Source organism: Mytilus californianus, unplaced genomic scaffold (genome assembly GCF_021869535.1).
Source record: "Mytilus californianus isolate M0D057914Y unplaced genomic scaffold, xbMytCali1.0.p SCAF_2, whole genome shotgun sequence".
In the NCBI taxonomy this organism is placed as follows: Eukaryota; Metazoa; Mollusca; class Bivalvia; order Mytilida; family Mytilidae; genus Mytilus; species Mytilus californianus.
The window spans coordinates 121,053,016-121,074,633 of NW_026262668.1; the positions used below are offsets into that span (position 1 = coordinate 121,053,016).

Genomic DNA, 21,618 nt, shown 5'->3' on the forward strand with positions numbered 1-21,618 from the left:
CTTTAGAGATATATAACCATATCAAAACTCATCAATTCTAAGTGGTAGTATGAGAAATTAGATACTTGTAACATACAATCACTTCAGGCTGTGTAATGTTTTTGTTCTTAAAAAAAACCCAGCAAATAAATAATATAATAAAAAATTCAAAACAAACAAGAAAAAATCCCTTATTTTTTATAATATAAAGCCTTCCTGTAATATGTTTTCCTTGTTGATAACAACCTGAATATTGTTTATGGTCTCTGGGCATGGCATCCTTTACTTTTTGAACTTTCTATTTTTAGTTCTTATCTATCACTCCTTATTTCATTCAATTTCAAGGATATCAAAGAACAGAGCTAGGATTACTACCAAATCTAATTATGAACAGTTCCTGTTTTCCTATTTTGGGTTTAATAGCAACCCTTCTATGACCCTTTGAAAGTCTGAGCAATACACATTTATTCAATCAATAATATTATTATATAAGTTTTATGTAAGAATAAGTGAAATAAGTTACAATATGGACAGACTATTGTTGGTCAATAGTTCAGTTATATCACATTGGTCTACATTGAACAATAGGTTGATATAACAGATTATATCACCTAGCCTTTTGGTACCTGGAGGATATCACTCACAAAATTTTCACCAAATTAGTTTAATCAGTGTTACAACATAAAACTAATGATGTATGACAGATCTTGACATAGTTGAATATTTGATTTTCTATATTAAATGCTGTTTAACCATATATCCTAAATTCCTTTAATGTCCACTTCAAATATGTAGAAAATATCAAAATGTATATCCTTTAAAATCAATTTTTGGATTGCATATCCCTAGCACATACGAATACCATATATCAACCATGAATATTACAGATATCCTATTGGAACCAATCATATTCAATATTCCTAAATCCCCCATCAAAGTTAATGAATTTAATATCCGTAACTCTGTGTTTTAATTTTTAAATTTTAAATTCATGTACTTCCCTTTCCCTATATTCAATGTGTATGTCCTTTTGACATACACGTATTAAGTAGGTGTAGATTTCCTCAATAGAAATAATCTTAAAACTTAAATTTCGATATACTTGTACTTTTTCAAATTAAACAAAAAGGGACCAGTAGAAAGTCCACAAAATTTTCCCTAATCAATATATATACACACATTTTAAAGGGGTTTCTTTTTATAGGTCATAACTCCTGAAAATAAAATTCAAGTATTTAAAAATAGTGAGTCCTTTTTAGCTGCAAATATGTCCCAAAGTAAGAATGCATTTTTATGGAAATTCAATTGATGTTCTAATGTGGAGTCTTCCTTCCTGAGTTGTAAAAGCTACCATGTTGAAAATAAGAGAGAACTGTATTTTATCACATTAAATAATCATTAATAATAATTTTGCTGATTTTTATTTTTCATGTGCAGAACTCCTCAACAATACAAGATATTTTATAAAATCAAGGCAAAAACAAGGATCATTGGAGAAACATTAATTTTACCAGATAAACCATTTAAAAGAGACAAATATAACTCTTGTTAAAATGAAGCCATTATAAGTAAATTCTCCATGAATTAATTCAATAAGCATAATAAAATACCTGTCTGTATGTACCATCCTTCTTTTCAGAAAATTTGAAATTTTAACATGAGGTATTATATACAGAAAAAAGAAAAAAGAAAGGAAAATAATAGTCTCTTCATATAAATTTGACTGTTTCAAGTACAAATTGAAGGATCTTTTTTCATATTATATGTGGCATACACCCACAATGACCTCTTTTAAAATCAGTCCTGTCTATCCACTAAAAAATTTGCTCTCAAAATTCATTTTCCTGAACATTTGATTGCAGAATCTATATAACATTAAATGTACAGATGGTCTTTGTATAATTCAATAATGAAATTTTTAAAGATATTTGGAGCATTTAGAAAGTTTATTTTACGTAATTATCTTCAAATTATTATTCTGTATATAAAAAGTTGTGATCTGTTTACTCATACATGAATTACCAATCCAATACAACAATACCCAACAGTAAAAAAGAAATCAATCCCTTGAAAGCAGACTTTTAATAGATTGCACTAAAATATTATAAAATGCCAGAAAACATTTTTTTCTTAATTTAAACAAGGCTTACCTAAGCCATGCATCTGTAGATAAGGATTCATATAGCTTGATGATGTAGGAAAGCTACCCATTGATGATGGATATGGCAGAGAGGGTGACAAGGATGGTGTCCCATGATATGGTGAGAAAGATGATCCAATAGACATGGAACTGGGAGGAAAGGATCCTGCAGCTGGCTCCAAGTGAGAACTCAGTCCATGGAAGTAAGAATCACCAAGTCCGTTCATCATGTTCAGTGTATTAAATCCATAAACAAGGTGTCAAGATGGTACACAGTTATACAACAGCCAACCAAATGAACTTAATATAAACCCTCAAAATGACCACTGGCCAACTGACAGCTACTTCCTATTCCGTAAATATCTCTATGAGATACACAAATATCCAAAAAGTGTTTTAGCTGGAATGTGCATGTGAAAAATCCTTCTCTTTGTAATAAGTTTCTTGTGAGCTAACACATTATCAAATATATTTTAGTATTTAAGTCCAACAATCTAAATAATAAAATTTCTCAAAAACTTTTGAATATTGATTCCACAGCAAATTGTTCGCACTCTGTTGACCTAAAAAAAATTGTGTTGATACAAAATCCTTTTGACAATTTCCTCATCAGATCCTTGTGTGTAATTCCTGGTCAGTAATAGTTAATCTACTTAAATTGTTAATGATGAATCAATTTACTTCCCATTATCTATTCAATGTTTATACAAATTTTGTTCTTATTTTTTGCAATTAAAATTGTGTTCTACTCTCTCAAAAGCAGCCAAATTTAAATATTAAAAATTGACCAATCAATGAACTGTAATTTTGTAATATTATTCAACATTCAGACATAATTCACAATACACATGGTCTGACAAATCTTTTCTTACATAATAAATCATAAAGGTCAACTAAAGCTTAGTGGGAATTAGAACTAATATAAACAATTAATTAATTCTTATTATGGATTGTGCTTTTAACAGTTACAGAAAACATTATTTTATTTTTTCATATTTAAAAAAAAACATGAACAAATAAATTTCATTAAAAAACTTGATTATTTTCTTTTCACCTGATAATTACTGAACAACATAAATCAAGTCCAATACCATTTATAATTGCAAAAAAACAATTATAATTTAACATGATAAGACATCAACCACTGAATCATCACAAATGTCTTCCAGGAAACCATCATCCCTTTTAAAAACAAAGTTTTGTTAGTCCGTTTACTGTAATATAATTCACAAATTTAAATTTTGCTACCAGAAAACTTTTAAAAGTAAAAATGAACAAACAACAACGGTTGTGGGTCAACAAACGGTATAATCCATCTTGTAGTATTTATGATGTTTAATACCTCTGGCCATTACTGACCAAGTTTTATTAAGTGACCACTATCTACATATCATTCATGTATTTAGATAGAGGGACAAAATAGGGATGCATGTTAAATATATCTTCAAACTCAAATACACAAGTATACATTAGTATGACATACACACCCGATGGTGTTTGCCTGATAAGGTGTAGCTAGCCACAATGGTTAATGAAAAGGATATAGAATTGAATTAAAGGGCATGAAGTAAATTTAGCTTAAAGCCACAACTTGTATAATAAGGTGCTTTTGGTAATAATGCATCAATAAGGACTTGTGCTTCAAATTAAACTGTAATCGCCAAATATAAGTTCAAGTATAGTTTCTTTAATTCCAACATGTTCAAGAAAATTGGAATAAAATGGTCTACACAAAAAATTCCATAAACTTTTCAAAAAAGAATTATTTGAACACAATGTTCACATTTTGATTTGTTGAAAAATAACAAACAACATGATCATACTTTGCTCTTTGTTCAGCTTTTCTAAATGTTATATATGCCATTTTTTTTAGTTTAGTATGAGACCAAATATAACATATTATATAGTATCTATTTAAGATCACAGGTTTAAGCAAGGTGTCTTCACAAAAATTTTCATGTTTTCTGGTTCTTAAATACCTAGTCCTAAGTGAACTGGAAAAAGTAACTCTTCAAAGGGTGATTCTTCTTATGAAGTTGTCACTATATTGTTAAAACAAGTGATTTTTTGTTCAAGATCCAATAAACAGTAAATGTTTGTCCAGATTTTAAAATATCGAAGATTCTTTCTTTTGTATTCACAATTAAAATACTAAAACCAATTTAGAAAAAAAGGCTGAATGAAGTAAAATTAAGTATCTTAAAGTTGAAATAAAGGTAGATAACTCCTGTTTGAACTAATCATGGATTAACTTTATACTATAACAATTGATATAAAAATTAGTTAATTATTAAACTTCCCTGCCAAGTGGTACAATATTTAGCCATATGTTAAGCTGAATGCAGTTACAGAAATAAGGGATATATAAATTTCTGTGTATGATACATTGGCGAATCCAGGGGGGGATGTTCACGGGGTTGGAACCTCCCGGTTTTTATTGATTAAAAAAAAATAATATGTGAACATTTCATGGTGTTCAGGGGGGGTTGGAACCCCCTTTTCAAAATGGCTGGATCTGCATCTGTGATATTTAGTGCCATAAATGATCCTAGATTTAATTATTTAATTAGATTGCATCTTACAAATTATTAGTTGTCAATTTGTCCAAAAGTTTTAATGTAAATCAATGTTATTAACATTTGGTAAAACCATTTCCCCAGTACAATACAAAGAACCCCAAGTAAACACCTCCATATTACTATAAACAGAACATTGATGACATAAAAAGATTACATGTCATTCTAATACACATAATACCTGTATATTAATTACACCACATGTCATCTTAATACACATAATACCCCAATATTAATTACTATGGCTGTCATCTCAATACACATTCTATTTAATGCACTACAGGTTGAATGACCTTGAATATTTTATGGTACATGTAAATATTATAGTCCACATGCTAATGATGTACATGTACATCTTATTTTTCTGTAAAGTTCTAATTTATTAGTTAATTATATTGTTGAAGGTTTTCATAGAGTTTGCACTTTCAAAGGTCTTTTATAAAACAAAACAAAAAATGAATTGCACCCAGCACAGCCCTGTTCAGCCTCATCAGAGTTAAATGAGACATGACATTGAAGAGTTTTTCAATCTACTTTCTAATAATGGTGTTAGCCATACGTTTTAAGGTGTTTGGAATCATATCATAAACTAAATTCCACAAATGCATCATTCACTCAAAGTTTGCTAGATTTTTGTTGTTGATTTTACATCTATGGTCTTAATTCTGTCTAAATAAATAAACTTGCAATATTAATTTCCTTTGATTATAGAAACATTAGGGGTAAAATGTTTTCTTTCTTTTGGTTGGGTATTATTTTTACAAGAAGCAAATTACATTTTTACAAGGTAAACACATTTATTTTTTGTGTCTTCACAGAAAATAGCACCAATGCAAACTATTAAGTTGTTATCATTTCAATTTCACCCAATCAAAAATAGTAAATCATGTCAAAATATAACCAATCTGCCATTCTTGAACAAAATAGGAGCATCTGATCATCTAAACCAGCTATGTCTACCTCAAAAAATCTTGAAAGGCACTATAACACAAACAAAAACATCTGCATGATGGAATACCATTTTACTGAATGGAAATGGGTGGCTCTTCTTATACTCACTTGATCAGAAAACTTACAAAAACAACAACAATTTTTATTTGTCTATCAAGACGCCCCAAGGAGCAGAACAATTAAAGTTTAAACTCAAGTATACAAATAATTGTGATGATTTTTTTTATTGAAAAATTACAATAAACTAAAACTATGTATGAAAAGGGAGACAACAAACACAGTGTATTACAAATGATAATGAGTAAGTGAACACAATCAGTATGGTTGTATTATTGAAGGAAGGGCTGGCGGGCCACTCATGTCTTTTTACTTAATTTTATTCTTCTAGTCTTTATTTAACTATCTGTCAATTTTATCATTGACATGAACAAAATATAAACTTTGACTTGTCATTTAAAATTTTTAAATTAGTAAATTTAGAAGATAAATCTAAAATGAAACTGGACCTTTCAGTTCTAAGTGATGGACATTGAAGAAGAAAATGAATATCATCCTCCACAAAAGCATTGTTACATGATAATTTTTTTCAATTTACAAAATCTTTTGTCTGGGGTATTCCTTTGTATCTTCCCTTTTCTATTTCAAGTTCATGCACACTGAATCTAAATTTGGTCAACTCATTTATTGTTGTACACTTTTTTATCAGTAAATATTTTTCAAGGCCAATATTATTTTTAATTTATTTCCTTGCACTATGCCAGGTTTTTCATTATTTAATTGATTGAACCAAGTTTCATCATATCTAATTCTGAGTCTTTTTATGATAATTGACTTTTTATTAGATTTGTGATTTAACAAATATTTCTGGGGTTAAATTAAAATATTTAAATAATGAATAAATGCTACCCAACAAATTGTCGTTATATCTTTTAGATATAATTTTAGGCTCTTCAAATGATTCTTTAATGAGGGAGTTATTTTATTCTGATAGTCTGACCCAAAATTTAGACATATAAACAATAACCTCAAGAGAAAGGAGGTATCACTCCAATTCTCCCATCACTGCTAGGTTAGTTGATCTTCTATAGGTACCTGTATAGGAATATTTACAAAATTTAACATGTAATTTTTCAATAACTAAATCTTTACACATTTCGAAAAAATAGTTATCCCCTTTTGATTGTAACTTATTTGGAGATAATTGGCGGCTTATTGGCCCCAAATTTCATAGCATTATGATAAATTGGCTTCAGAATGTGGTCAAAAGCATGTACAAGACTTTTAATATTAGATTTAAAATGAGTAAAATAGCTTTTTAATTTTTAAGTGCTAATCTGTCTAAGAATCAGGCAGTGGCGAAAACATGACAAACAAAAACCTGCTCAAGTTTACATTAGTTTAAGTTCAAAATGTATGATGGTGAAGACTATAACATTCGTTTCCTTTACCTGTTCTGGTAATTCAGGATATAATTTGGTTGAAATGAACTAAAAATTAACAATTAAGGGGAGCTAACCACATAATTTTCTATCATTCTAAACAACAGTTATCTAGGGATTTCTCAAATTTCCACATGCAGAAACGAAAGACCTACCATTTCTAACTCAGGATGAGGGTAAATTTAAAATAGGATGGTTAGAGTCAGTGGGTTTTTTTCTACCTTGTTTTGAAATTCTTCTAAATTGCCTGATTCTTACAAAGACTGGCACTTATTACAAAGAGCATGATAATTCACTAAAAACAATTTTCTTGAAAATGACAAATTAAGTTATTAAGAAAATAGACTAAAAGCATCCCAAGAATAAATGGTAAAAAAAAAAAGATGACAAAATGTGATTTCACATACTCTTGGTCAAAGCACTGACCATGTTACTTAGATGGTCAGTGGAGATAAATCTAAACTGCAATTCATAGCCTTTTCCATAAAAACCTGTAATATATATTCATCAAATTTGATTTGATACCAGCTATTTTTCTTTCCTGGGAGCAGTACTTGTTCAATGATACGAAAAGCAGTAGTGATAAGTAGAGGCTTAGTTCTTCAATTTACAAAATGAAATTATATTCTGCAGCTGTATAAACTGAGCTAAGCTTGATTAGAAGTCTAATGGAAGTAAACAGAGGTTGCCATATTCAAATTTAATACATATGTATCAAAATAAACATGAAATTTAAACAAGAAGCTTTGGCAAATAAACTAGATAACTGACATACAAGTAAGCCCCTGACGAAAACAGTTTTTAAACTTTATCAGTTGCTGACGTTTTCTAAGTTTTTATATAAAGGTAAAAATATATATGAAAGGACTAATGATCACTAATCCAAAAATGTTGAAAAAAGACATGCATATCTATTCATGATAAACTGTGTGAAATCTACAGCAACTCATTTCACAAAAAATCTTACGAGAAAAAAAACTTGTCATGAACATTTCAGTATAACTTACGATCAATTTTTGTTGTAAGATTTTTTGTGAAAAGAGCCCTGCATCCCACAGCATATTTTAGGAGAGCTGGTGCAGCTGTTCATAACAAAATTGTGGAAAGATGGACAGACCAAAGGATAAACTATTAACTATAGAGAGACTAAAAATGATTTCAATTTGACAGCATGATTACAACTTACTACCATGTTTGCCATTTAGTAAATTATAAAATCATTTAGAGAGGATGTATGGTTCACTTATCCTGATCAATGGAAAACATGGAATATGATGATTTATTACATACACACTTGACAAATATCAAAACCAAGGAGCAGTGCTTTAATTGTTGTATCATAAAGTTTGACCATTCAATCATACTACTGTATGTGTAGCTGGAAAAAGTGATATGTATGAATCAAACATTCATTTAAAGCAAACATAATGTTGTTAAGAACTGTTGTAGTATTTAAAGCTTATTGTAATAGCTTGAATTAATAATATAGTATGAATAACACCTCCACGCAATGTAGATATAAAATATGTGTCTCTTATCATTGAGAAAATATGTCTCTGTATATTTGTTTTTGTTTATTTTTGTATTTGTATTTTGTAAATGTCAGCTGGTATCATTCCTGTATTGGAATTTACACCAATAAAATTATTTGATTTGATTTGATTTGATTTGACTCAAATTAGGATTAACTGGTTAAAGGACCTTTAAATTTTCTACATTATTTCTAAAAAGTATGGTTCCATTGGGAAAATATTTTCAGAGAGGATGGACTAGCAATTATATGATCTTTTAGGTAAAAAAAAAATAATGACCTTCTTTTACATATTATGATAAAAACACATCAGAAAAACATAAATAAAGGGAGATAACCAGGATTATCAATTTTCGACCATTGGTATCATGGGAGATAACTCTATTCTTTCTCTCAAGAAAAACTCAAAAGCACATGTAAATTATAAGTCAAATTTTTTTCAGTCAACATCAGTTTATTTATAATTTCTACCTGGTTTCTCTTACAGAATTTCCTTTGTTTACACCCTATACAAAACTTTAGACTTGAGTGACCCATTTATTGTGCTCTGTTTGGCATTTTGATTTACTTTTCAGTCTTCATTAAAATGTTCATATGGTACAACATACTGTATATAGGTATCAAATAGTCTTGACTGTACAACAAGGTTTCCTATGATGTCTTTAATTTGTGAATCTTAGCTAAAGGTTGTCTGGGTTAATGGAGGTGTTAATTACATGTCAATTTGTGGTTACGAAGTCATAAATAATGTTCAGCAACTGACTTCTTTCTTACTGTAGAATTTCATCAAATATTATACTCATTATAAACTTAATTCCTGACAATTTTGCAGTACAGGAACAATTCAAATAACAATTCAGAAAATCTTTGAACAAATGTATATTCTTATGTTTAAATTTGTAAAGAAAAAAACATTATTTAGGTTTTAAAATATGGATGTTAAATTGTTAATCACTTTTCATTTTCTTGAAGTTACAAATCGCAGTTGAAAACCATAAATACACATGCTGAAATGTCTTGCCAGCTTTACTGACCATGATTGTGTTTCTTTGAAAGTCATACAGGTATCGCATCAACAACTTAATCAATGATCCATGAAAATGAAGTCAAGGTCAGAGGGACCCTGTTGGACAGACATTTACACCATACAATCAACCATTCTATACACCAAATTAAATATATTTGACTTTTTGTATTATATAGCATTTTAGAAACAAGCATAACCATGAAAACTTAACATTGATTAATGAGCCATTGATAACAAAGACCATTCAATTTTATACCTACGAAAGGTGTCAAACTTCAAAGGCAACCAATTCAAGCTAGTCCTGAAATTGTAGTTGGCAAAAAACAAAATTGCTAACTGGTGTCCAGAGAGAACTCATAATTAGATATAGGAAGATGTGGTATGAGTGCCAATGAGACAACTCTCCATCCAAGTAACAATTTATAAAAGTAAACCATTATAGGTCAAGGTACGGCCTATGGTGCTATGGTTTTTACCATGGTGTTGTCTGAAAAATTTAGAATGTATTATAAAGTGCAATCTATATAGGGAAACAGAGCTATTTCAAATCCCATGGGGTTATTCAATCTAAGTTCTTAGAAGCACTGAAGGGTAAAAATTGCATCCTTGGGAACTAACAATTATATAACATCCTATTAAGCATTTCTTTTTGTCATTTTTGGATTTATTAGCTCTTTAATAAGTTTTGGATTTTTAAATATTTTTAGCATTGAGTATCACAGAAGAGACATTTACTATGGAAATGAGCATCGGCTGCAGTAAAATTGGTAAAATTAATGTTATTAGAAGGCAATATTTTGAATTGGAGATATAAGCCTTTATTCATATTTTTGTAGTTGATTCAATGTGTGCAAAATATTTGCCACAAGAAGTTAAGCAAACAACAATCAATCAGCCTTCCCCTTCTGATTTAAAAAAGCTTGGGACTAATTGGTAATGATCTCACACCAGGGTTGATCTTAACCATTTTCAAATGGGGCCCCCATTCAACAGAATTGGAAACTTGTTCTGCAATAAAACAGATTCAGGAATGTTTTTTCCTCCACCAATATAAATCCTTTTATCATCATGTTGTATATGTTCATTTTGATTATTCAGCATGTTTAAACAATTGAAAGAACAGCTTTGATTATAGGAAATATGAAATTATATTTGTGATATGTATAATGGAAATAGAAAAAATAATGAGATTTAAGTTGACTTGTTTGGTTTAATCAGTCCAATTATTGTGTCCAAAATTTATGAGAACCAGAGAGCAAATTAGGCTAGAGTTTTGATATCAAACACCAATCATGCCAATGGGATTTTAGGAACAATTTTTGTCTATTTAAAAACGGAAACTGCCAAAAATTAAAGAGAAGCTACTACATTGTAGGCCCCTGATGACCTCTCTTGGTATAACTTTGTGACCGTAAATTTGTTTAATTAAGCAGTTCATCAGCAGATCACACAGAAAACAGACAACTAAACAGTACATTATCAACAACCAAATAAAATTTGTAAAGGGTTCCGCTGAACCCTGTGTCTCCTCTGCCATTGCTGCTGTCAATGTAAAATAGTAATGTCGACTGTAAAAAGTGAGTCCTTTATTCAGTAAAATACAGAATTAATGTGAACACTGAAGGGTGAGATTGCTTTCATTTTGTGATTTTTTAAATAAAACATTTAAAAGTATTTTGCTAGGCAAATTAAATATTTGAGTTGGAGTTATCTTCGTTTGTTCATGATTGTACATTTGTAGTTGAACCTTTTTTATAACAGTTTCATACATGTAATTTTTAATAAAAAAAAATGTTTTCTTGACAAGTATGGTATTTCAAATACACATCATATTTTAACTTAAATATCAAAGTATAACATATCATCAATAAATTGTATGACATTGACTGGATAGGATCTAAATAATGATCACGTCACTGCACTATTTTGTTTAACTATCAAAGGTAGAGATAAACCTTAGAAGATATAGATATCAATGATTCATGTCAGTACCATAGGATTTTGATTGCACTTCATGCAATCTTTACCCCCAAAAAAATCAAATTTTTTTTTCTTTAGATGGTATTTCTTGATCTTGAATATTAGCTTATGTCCAAATTCCATGAAAGTATTTTATGTAACAAATCTTTGCAGGATCTTTTTTTACCGTCGACCTAGCTTTGGATCAGGGAGACTAGGTTTCAGAAGTAAAGGTCAATTGAACATGATATATAAACAACAAAGAGTCATAGAAGTTTTATTTATTCATCTGATATTTGCTCTGCTTTTCATATCATCAGAACTGATAATAAAAAAACACAAGTCCTAAATTAAAATATTACAAACAGAGAAAAATATATGTGCAGCTAGTTTCTGTACTGGTTATGGTTTAAGAAGAGATAAGATTCAGATTAGGGCACAATTTAAAATATGCATGTACAGTCAAATCTGCCTTAACGGTCACCTCTTTTCAGCAGTCACATGCCTCTAACAGTCACTTTCAGACCCTCCCAAATGTTTTCTCTATAAAATTTAACTCGTTTCTGCGGTTATCTGTCTAACACTGTCAGCGGTCACCTAATTTTCGCACGAAATCGTCATTTTAATGTTTTTAACTAACTTAATAATCATGATGAAAAATATATGTGTAAAGTATCAAAGCCAAAATAAAAATCCGAACCCTTTGCAACGGAGATCGTGCAAAAGGAGGAGGTGAATTAGTGAATTCCTCGTGTTTCATATCTTTTCATTTCCATTAAGAACGGTATCACCGACTTATTTCTCCACGAATATAAACATATTCCCAATGTTTTCTTAAAATTTACAGCACCGGAATCCACCATTATTTTTCACTGCCCCAACTCTTATAACTTATAACTCTACCGATTGAATTCAAATTATATTTTTGGGTGATTGAAAACACTAAAACAATTTGCCCCAATCTCAGCTTCGAGCAATTTCGGAATTAGAATAATTTGAAAACTCGTTTAAAAGGTCACCTCTCTTGAGCGGTCACTTTTGATACTTCCCAAGAGTAACTGCTTAATACAGGTTTGACTGCATTTCAAAATTTAATTTGCTGCCATTTGGGATTTTTCAGTGATGGGGCATGGAGATGGGGATTGGGATAGTCAGGTCACCTGACTCAGGTGGCTCCAAATACTATAGTTAGGTCATCCCTGCCACAGCTGGATGGCATACATACATTTATATGTCCAGCTATATTCAATGAGGTTAGATAAAATACTGACCTGGGTTATACATAGATTCTAATACTGCATCTGGACTAGTTAATGTTGCCCGAGCATGAGCAATACTTTTTTCAGACAATCGTCTCATGGCAACTGGTTTGGCAAGGTAGTTCTGTAATGACATGTCATGATGTAAGGAAGATTCACCGGTATCCATGTTACTTCTATGGTGTACTGTAACAGCAGGATTTCTCATCTGTTTTGGCCGATCTGGACTGCCTGAAGTGAATATAACACTTTTATTTTAAATATAATTTTAGTGCATCTGAAGCATTTTTCTAGATTTTCCTTCATCAGGAACTTTCCACCACAAATATTTGAATGCCAGGGATGTACAAATATGTATAACCATTATATAGGAGCTATTACACCAAAATGGACTTAAAAGATTATGATCATTAGCCAAATTGGTCTTAGGAAAATTTTACCTAAATATCATAAATATGACAATAACAATTAATCTTAAGTACACATTTTAAATGTTTAAACCAAACTAATTTACACTTAAAAAACATCAACGGTAAATTTGAAATCAATCTTTTTATATATATTCATAATTGTTCCATTTTGCAATTATATGTGTGGTTCATTGTGTGGTTAGTGATTTTTTAAATATTTTTTGTAGTCAACTCCATACCTGGGGGAGTTGGAGGTAAATTTTTTTCTTGTTTCATTGCGTAATTAACAGGATGTGGTTCATACAGCCCAGCAGTTGCTGTGCTTGCTGTAGTTCCCATGGAAACACTGTTGTCTTGTGAATGACTGGCCATGTTGTGAGGTAAATTACCAATATCAGTGGTATTGTAACTGTCCATGTAGAATCCAGCAGTTTTCCCATCATTTCCTGAAACAAACAAGAGGTGTACATGATTAAATAGTTATCTGAGAGTGCATGAATGGTGTTTGTTGTATCCTTTCTCTGGCTCTTATTCTAATATCTGTTATACATGTATATATATTATGTTGAATGATTACCAATTCATTCTAATCATCTACTAAGAACTTCAGAACCTAAATAAAAAGCTATACCACAGGGATTGAAGTTAAAATTTTGGCATGGTAGCCCACCGCTTAAATTTAGTTAGCCAAATTATATAGTTCTATACAAGAAAAGCAGAAATTTTATTAGCCCACACCAAATTTTAGGGACCATTGGCGAGTGGGCCCCTGCTTATTTCAAACCCTGTACCATGAGCACAAGATAATCCTGATGTAAACATATTGTAGATGGCATTAAACTTACCAGGCAGTAAAATGGCCCTGCAGAAAACTTGCAGGAAGAAATTCTTAGGCTTATACAAATTGCCTTAAATTTGACAGTTTAAGTCTGCAATTGCAAATCCCAAAATTTATAATTTGAAAGGAAGCTTACTTATACAAATCCAAACAAGAGTGTAAAGTTTTAAGTAAATTGATCCAAGCAATTTAAGTTAGAGTTCAAAATTTGGAAATCTGTCTTAAATCTGACAGTTAAATATATAGATATAGGAAGATGTGGTATGAGTGCCAATGAGACAACTCTCCATCCAAGTTACAATTTATGAAAGTAAACCATTATAGGTTAAGGTACGGCCTTCAACACGGAGCATTGGCTCACACTGACCAGCAAGCTATAAAGGGCCCCAAAAAATTACTAGTGTAAAACCATTCAAACGGAAAAACCAACGGTCTAATCTATATAAAAACGAAAAACGAGAAACACGTATGAACTACATAAACAGACGACAACTACTGTAAAGTCCATTAAAATCCAAATAACAAATCAGAGAATGACCCTAGCTTCCAAGTTCTCTTAAAATTACCAAAATTGATTTAAGAAATTTCCACATCCTTGGTTGTTAGCACACCCAATAACTGTATACCTGAAATCTGCTTTTATTGGTTCCAATTTTTGACAGAATTGTGAACTTGGCTACATCTTACTCACTGTAAGCCCTAAAAGGAGCATTTGTGCTGTACATTTACCATGACTAACATATTAACATTTTCTTTACAATTTCTGTTAATTGGCTTCATTTTTAAATACATGTTTAAAGGTTTAAAAGGGGCATGAGGGGATTAGCTATGAAAAATTTTTTTTTTTTGTTCATTCATTAATCATGTTAATGAAAGTGAAATTCCCCTTTAGCAGCCAGTTTGGTTCAATTTTGTCAAAATAAGCTAAGAAGCTGAAGAATTATTCACTTGCAAGTAAATCATTGGACCTCATATTTGAATCCGTATTCATGAGACCTTCAATTTAACCCCTTAGCTTGAGATGGGATACACATAAACTAGGCATGTTCAGCTATTAAAAGGCAAAGAATGTCAACATTGAAAGTGAAACTAGTGTAAACCATTTGGTTGACTGATTCGATCCACAAAAACTCATTCTTATACAGGTAAAAACGATGATTAACATATTTTTTTAACATTTAATATGAAATCAAACAGACCTAGATCGGGTTATATGACCATTGGCAGTCTTTGGAGGACACCTTGATGGTAAATTACAAATGTAGATGACGCCTAGACTAACATACACACGAAATGCTGATAGATATTATCGAGTCTATGCATTGAAAATTGATTATTTTAAAAAAATTTTATTTGGATATACGTTTTAGTATGTTATAAATCAAATATGAGAATTTGAGTCAAATCGGTGATTATGAATTTGACACTTAATGCCCCTTTAATGTACATGTATGGAAATTTTCTGTTCACACCTCAACATTTAAAGATGAATATTTTGATAGACAAAACAAAATGATTATAAATCCAGGGTTCTCAATAAGGCGTGTTCATAAGTCCTGTCCTCATTAAATTCTGTCTGGACTCATCATTTTCAAAACTTGTGATGAGTCCAAAGATGCATTAAGACTGCAAAATGTGGTATCAACTGAGCAGTGAGCATATATATAATCATTTTATAACAAAAGTTTAAAAATAATCTAAATCTTATGTCATTTCCTTGCTTTATTTAATCGTGTAGACTGAAATAATAAATGTCATAGCAATAAAGTTCTATGTTTGTAGTGTTGGACTCTATATATAATAACCATTTAATCATGTACATCTAAAAATGATGAGTCCCTGGACTTGCCTTCAAAAATCCTTATTGAGAACCCTGATATCATGCCATCCTTCCAATAATCTTTAATCAGAGCTCTTGTGACTTGTGAGCAGATTGCTCATTTGCAATGTAATCTGCATTTGTATTATTAAGCAATGGAAATAAGATTCATGCACAACTTAGTTATTTTCAGTAATAAAATTTTTTTTTTTAAAGTATGGTTATACACATGCATAGACACGTCACTTTGAAGCTTGAAAAATTTGTCATCATTAAGAAATTGCTTAACATGGACAGGACCGAAAAAATGTTTCCATCACTGCACTATGTTGTTTGTCTGATATATTTACCCAAAAAATAAACATCAATCAAAATGAAACAATTATAAGTAAATAATGATGAAGAATATAATTAATGCAGTTTATTTATTTTAGTTTTAATTATTGATAGATTTGAAAAAGACACAAAAAACAATGTACAATTGTGTGCTTAGTTGCAACACTACAGAAGCCCATTTAAGACCTCCCAAAAATATAATTTGAATTCAATATCACTAATTATCATATGACTATAAATTTTCTGTTTTTTCATTGGCTAAAAGCATAGGAAATCCTCTTTGATATAACATTATATTCACCACGGCAAAAATGATGAGAGGTAAATATAATATTTGGAACAGCGTCTGTGTACCTAAATATAGATATTCCAAGGCAACGTCAATGAGATAGGTTAATGACGTAATGCAAATTCTCGTTTTTTCTTTTTCTGCTTGTTTTCTGTGTATTTTTTTTAGTTAAGTTTATTGGATATTTCAACTTATGAAAACTAGCAACTGCAAAAGCAGATGATATATCTATTATAAAAACAGGGAGCAGTTTATAAAAGTATCTTGAGCACATATTAGAAAATTGGAGAAGGAAAAAAAGTAATATAATAAAACAATTGTTGACTTTTGATTTCAGTTGATACAATGATTTATCAACCCCAGATATATATATATGGCATTCAACCCTTGGCCGTTGGAATCAGTGAATATCATATCTCTGGGATTGATAAATCATTGTATCAACCTCATCAAAAGTCAAAAATTGTATATTAAAATTGTTATCACAAATTGTATTTGTTATCACAGATTTAATTTATTATCACGAATTATGGAATTAGTTACATTATATAACAGTTTTTGTAATTCATAATAACGGATTTAATTTGTTATCAGTTATTCCTGATAACTATTTCTACGAATTCGTGATGACAAATTTAATCTGTTATAACTGTTTATAAAAATCATTATAACGATTTTAATCCGTTATCACAAATAACCAAAAAAAATTGTGATAACTAATTCAATACATTATAACGGTTTAAACAATGATTCATGAAATTCGTTATAATGATGTTATCAGGAATTACAAAAAATTGTGATAACGAATTTAATTCGTAATTACTAATTACAGAAGCTGGTATAACTAATTCCGGAAATTCATAATCACAAATTTAATCTGTTATAACGAATTTTATAATTCGTTATAATGACTTAAATTCATAATTTCAAGTTAAAATATATATTTTTGGGACGTCCTAAATGGGCCTCCGTACAACACAAATGCATATGTACAATTGAAAATGTTGCTACAATATACCTTATTTCAAGGCATTATTCCCAAATTTAAATGCCTATTTCACAGAGAAATATTATTTGCAAATTCCACATTTTAACTAAAAAATAAACCACTCAAGCAATAAGCGATAAGTGTTGCCGTTAAATAATTATTATTTACATTTGGACCAAACTTTTGACATGTCATATACATTATGATCAATTGATTGGTGATTGCTTTCACTGCATCAACCAAAAAGATATATAATGATGAGGGCTTTTTTTTAATGAATTTTATTAGAAAAATCTTTTTCAAAATTTAAAATAAAATCTCTCATCAAAGAAACTGTGGATATAAAGTTTAGCAATAATCATCACAAAAATAAATCAACTTTTAAATGTTAACCAATTTCTTTTGAAAAAATCAACAAAAACTCAAATTTATGACTAGGACATGATGTAGGAGTACCCTTGATAAATTAAACATATTGTTAATCATGTTAATGTTAAAATACTATGAGCAAAATTATCAACAGATCAATTATGCAGTTATTTGGATGTTATAGTAGTCTCAGTTTGGATATTTGGAAAAGATGTGGTGTTTTAATATGATTATAACATGTGGAGGCTTGTTAGGACAAATTAATAAAATATTGAAATGAAAAAATTTTTAATGCATGGACGAAAAAATTAACTCTTTTCAAACAAACTTATAAATCTATACTTTTCTAGAAAGCAAACAAAATATTTTGACAACTGCGTCTACAAAAACTAATTTATATCGTTTACAAAGTTTTAGTTTTGGGGGATTTTTAATGAGTATTTGTGTATAACTGTAACAACATTTTAGCGGGTATTAACACGTCTTATATGGCATTACATAATGATGTGTAAATATCTACAAGATGGCCACTATGTGTACTGACCAAGGTCATCAAAAACTGACCCATCTGGTTAACGTGACCTAGCTTACCAAAATTTTCTGCTCCTGTTCTCTGTGAGAAATGTTGCAGTTGTGCCATTATGTGCGGATCCATTCCAGGTGGAAATTCACAAAAATCACTCTCCGCCATGGTTTAAAATTTCAATATTTTTTCTATAAACATTGAACGGTTACGTCATTACAAACTTCGGCCTTGTCCATCCTTCATAATCAGACGAGTCCACATTTTTCCTTGGGGCTATCGATTCCTATTGTTACCTTTTGGGGATGATATTTGAGACAAAAATTATCTGAATAGTGCATGTGAACCTTGCTTTAATAAAGTATAGTTTGTCATTTTGTTAATTTAATAAAATATGTCGTAAAAGCGATCACCTGATTCACTTACAAAGGCGAAACAAACTGGAGTCTTAACCCGTACTGAAAATCAATTCGTCCGTTACGCCAAACCGATAACTGACCAGTCACGTGATAATGTTTATTGATAAAATTTCACGCCACGTGCTTGTGAGGTATTGATCGCATTAAGCTCAAACAAAATAAGTGCTCGAAATGATAAAAATATAAATATAAACTAAATAGTAGTAATGTGTAATGGCACACCATTAGAGATCTCGTATATTACCCAGGGCCACGGACCATCATTCTATTTTCCGTGTTAGCAGATACATATATTATAATACATTGACAATGTATTATATCTTATTATATCTGAGACTTATGTGTCTAACTCTTTTGTTAGTTATAGCAGAGACCTGAGACTACTATAACACACATGTGTTATAGCAGTCCAGGCGATGATCCAGCCATTTTTAAAAGGCATATAAAAAGGGGGGTCCCCGGGCCATACAAAAGCATTAGTTGCCAAACAAAAAGGGCTGTAGTCTGAGCAGAGACATATATATATTTTTATATACATCTCTGGTAACAGCCGTTTTCAATAAAATTTCAGTATTGAGTAAGTAAATTTTATTTAGACATGTTAGACTCGGCACATATAGATTATATTCGATTATATTCCCTCATTGACGTGTTTTTGTTATTATCACCTTTTTTGTTTGTATACTCGGGAACAAAGTTTTTATTCTATTGAAATCTGTTCATAAATTTATCTTGTTCAGACATATTAACAAAAGATGGAACTATATCACTTAAATTACAAAAGAGTATATTTCTATTAAATTCTAACGCTTTACATTTAATGAGGAAATGGAATTCATCTTTAATTCCATCCTTGCAAATTGGACAAATTCTCTGTTCTAAAGGCGTTCTAGTATATCTACCAATTTGCTATTTCTAATTCTAATTTTTACCATTTTAGAAATAACACTTTTGTTAAGGTCCAGTAGGAGATATTTTTCTAATTCGAAATTATTTTTAACTTTGCGATGCGTTCTTAGTTTATTACCATGACTATCTTTATTAGAGTCACAAAAAAGAGCTTGTTTCCAGGATTTTATGAATTCCTCCTCTAATTTCTTTTGAAATGAAAAAAGTAATTTTGTCTTTGACATAGTATTTTGATTTTCCCAAACATGCTGAAAACCAAGTTTACCTAATAACACTTTTATTTTACTACAAAAACCATTAGGCATGTTAAAGTTTTCACTGTATGCTTTCTTTACCATACTCTAACTATTCATATTAATGATATTAAACCAGATATTAATTGTATGTTTAAGGGCTGACAATGAAAGTGGAAATAAACCTAATTCAGAAAGTACGGCATTATTAACATCACCTTTATTTACACCCAATAACAATTTAGCAAATTTGATTTGAATCTTATTTGGACTAAAGTTTGCATAGTTTAACTCGATGGTAGTATTTTGTGTCACTAAACTAACAGTAGCCCAAAACTCACTGCTGTATAATAAAATAGGTTTAACACATGAATCAAAAAGCTTTAAAAGAGGGACGAAAGATACCAGAGGGACAGTCAAACTCATAGATCGAAAACCAACTGACAACGCCATGGCCAAAAATAAAAAGACAAACAGACAAATAATAGTACAGATGACACAACATAGAAAACTAAAGACTAAGCAACACGAACCCCACCAAAAACTGGGGGTGATTTAAATGTGGTAGTAAATTCATCTTTTCAGAAAATAATAATTTTCTAATACAAAATACAGCTTTGCTAGCCTTTTTAGATAACTGATCAATTGCTGTAGTAAAAGATCCAGATGATTTAAAAATTATACCTAGATACTTGTATTCGTCAGTCAGCTCTAGTAGTTTTCCATTGTAATATAATTTGTGTTTTTTAATTATTTTACCTGTTTTATTGAATATTATAATCTTAGTTTTATTAGGATTAACAGATAGATTCCATTTATCACAAAATGTATTTAATTTATCTAAAGCATTTTGCAAGCCAGATGCAGATTCTGATATTACTACTAAATCGTCTGCATAAAGAAGACAAGACACTTGTTTATCATCTAGGCATGCTGGATCACATTTGTGGTCAAACTTCTCAACCAGTTCACATGTATCTGTCTCTGTTTATAAATATGTAACGTCCATCGGTCGCCGAGAGATTGCACATATACACAAAGCGCTTCCAATCACAACCGCTTTAGCGTGGACACCCTATTTCTCTTTGTGTTCTAAATTGATTTTTTTTATATTTCTCTTTTTGCTTATTTTATGTGTTATACAATCTTACACTAAACGTAAAGGCTATACTTGCTGCCCTCTACTGTTATTCTAAGAGTAGACGGGGACAGGACAATAGGGACTCGGGGTTAACGGATATATATTTGTTCAATCATTGAAATTTTAATTCGTTTTTCGTATTTCCTATCTATTTTTAAAACTATCAACGTTGACAGCAATATTTGCATATTTACCATATGTCTCTGGCAATGTGACGCAAACTATGGACATGGAAAGTCACGTTAATAATCCAAGGTCAGGTTATAGCTGGTATACTATTCATAGGTTCTGGAATAGTATAAAGCTGCGAAATGATAAATTTGAACTGAAAATCGAAAAAAAAATAATGTATTTTCTGAAATATTCTTTAATAAATTCTTTCAAAATAAATGTACATTTGAGTAGAAAGCACATGACAAATTGACAGAAAACGTTCTTAAATGTGTCTTAAAATCATCAAATCTCCAAAACTAATGCATAGAT

At 30.3% G+C, this 21,618-nt stretch overlaps 1 protein-coding gene across 1 annotated transcript in view; it reads right to left on the bottom strand.

Annotated features, from left to right (window-relative positions):
* LOC127727789 (uncharacterized) overlaps window positions 1-18,696 on the bottom strand; it is a 29,215-nt gene extending 10,519 nt beyond the window's left edge. Inside the window, exons 1-4 of the mRNA XM_052234906.1 lie at window positions 18,502-18,696; window positions 13,511-13,717; window positions 12,874-13,092; window positions 2,130-2,372 (exon numbers count right to left, since the gene is read on the bottom strand). Coding sequence (XP_052090866.1) covers window positions 2,130-2,372; window positions 12,874-13,092; window positions 13,511-13,717; window positions 18,502-18,601 — 769 coding nt within the window. The 5' untranslated portion in view covers window positions 18,602-18,696. The remainder of the gene's footprint in view (window positions 1-2,129; window positions 2,373-12,873; window positions 13,093-13,510; window positions 13,718-18,501) is intronic.
* Window positions 18,697-21,618: the final 2,922 nt, after the last annotated feature.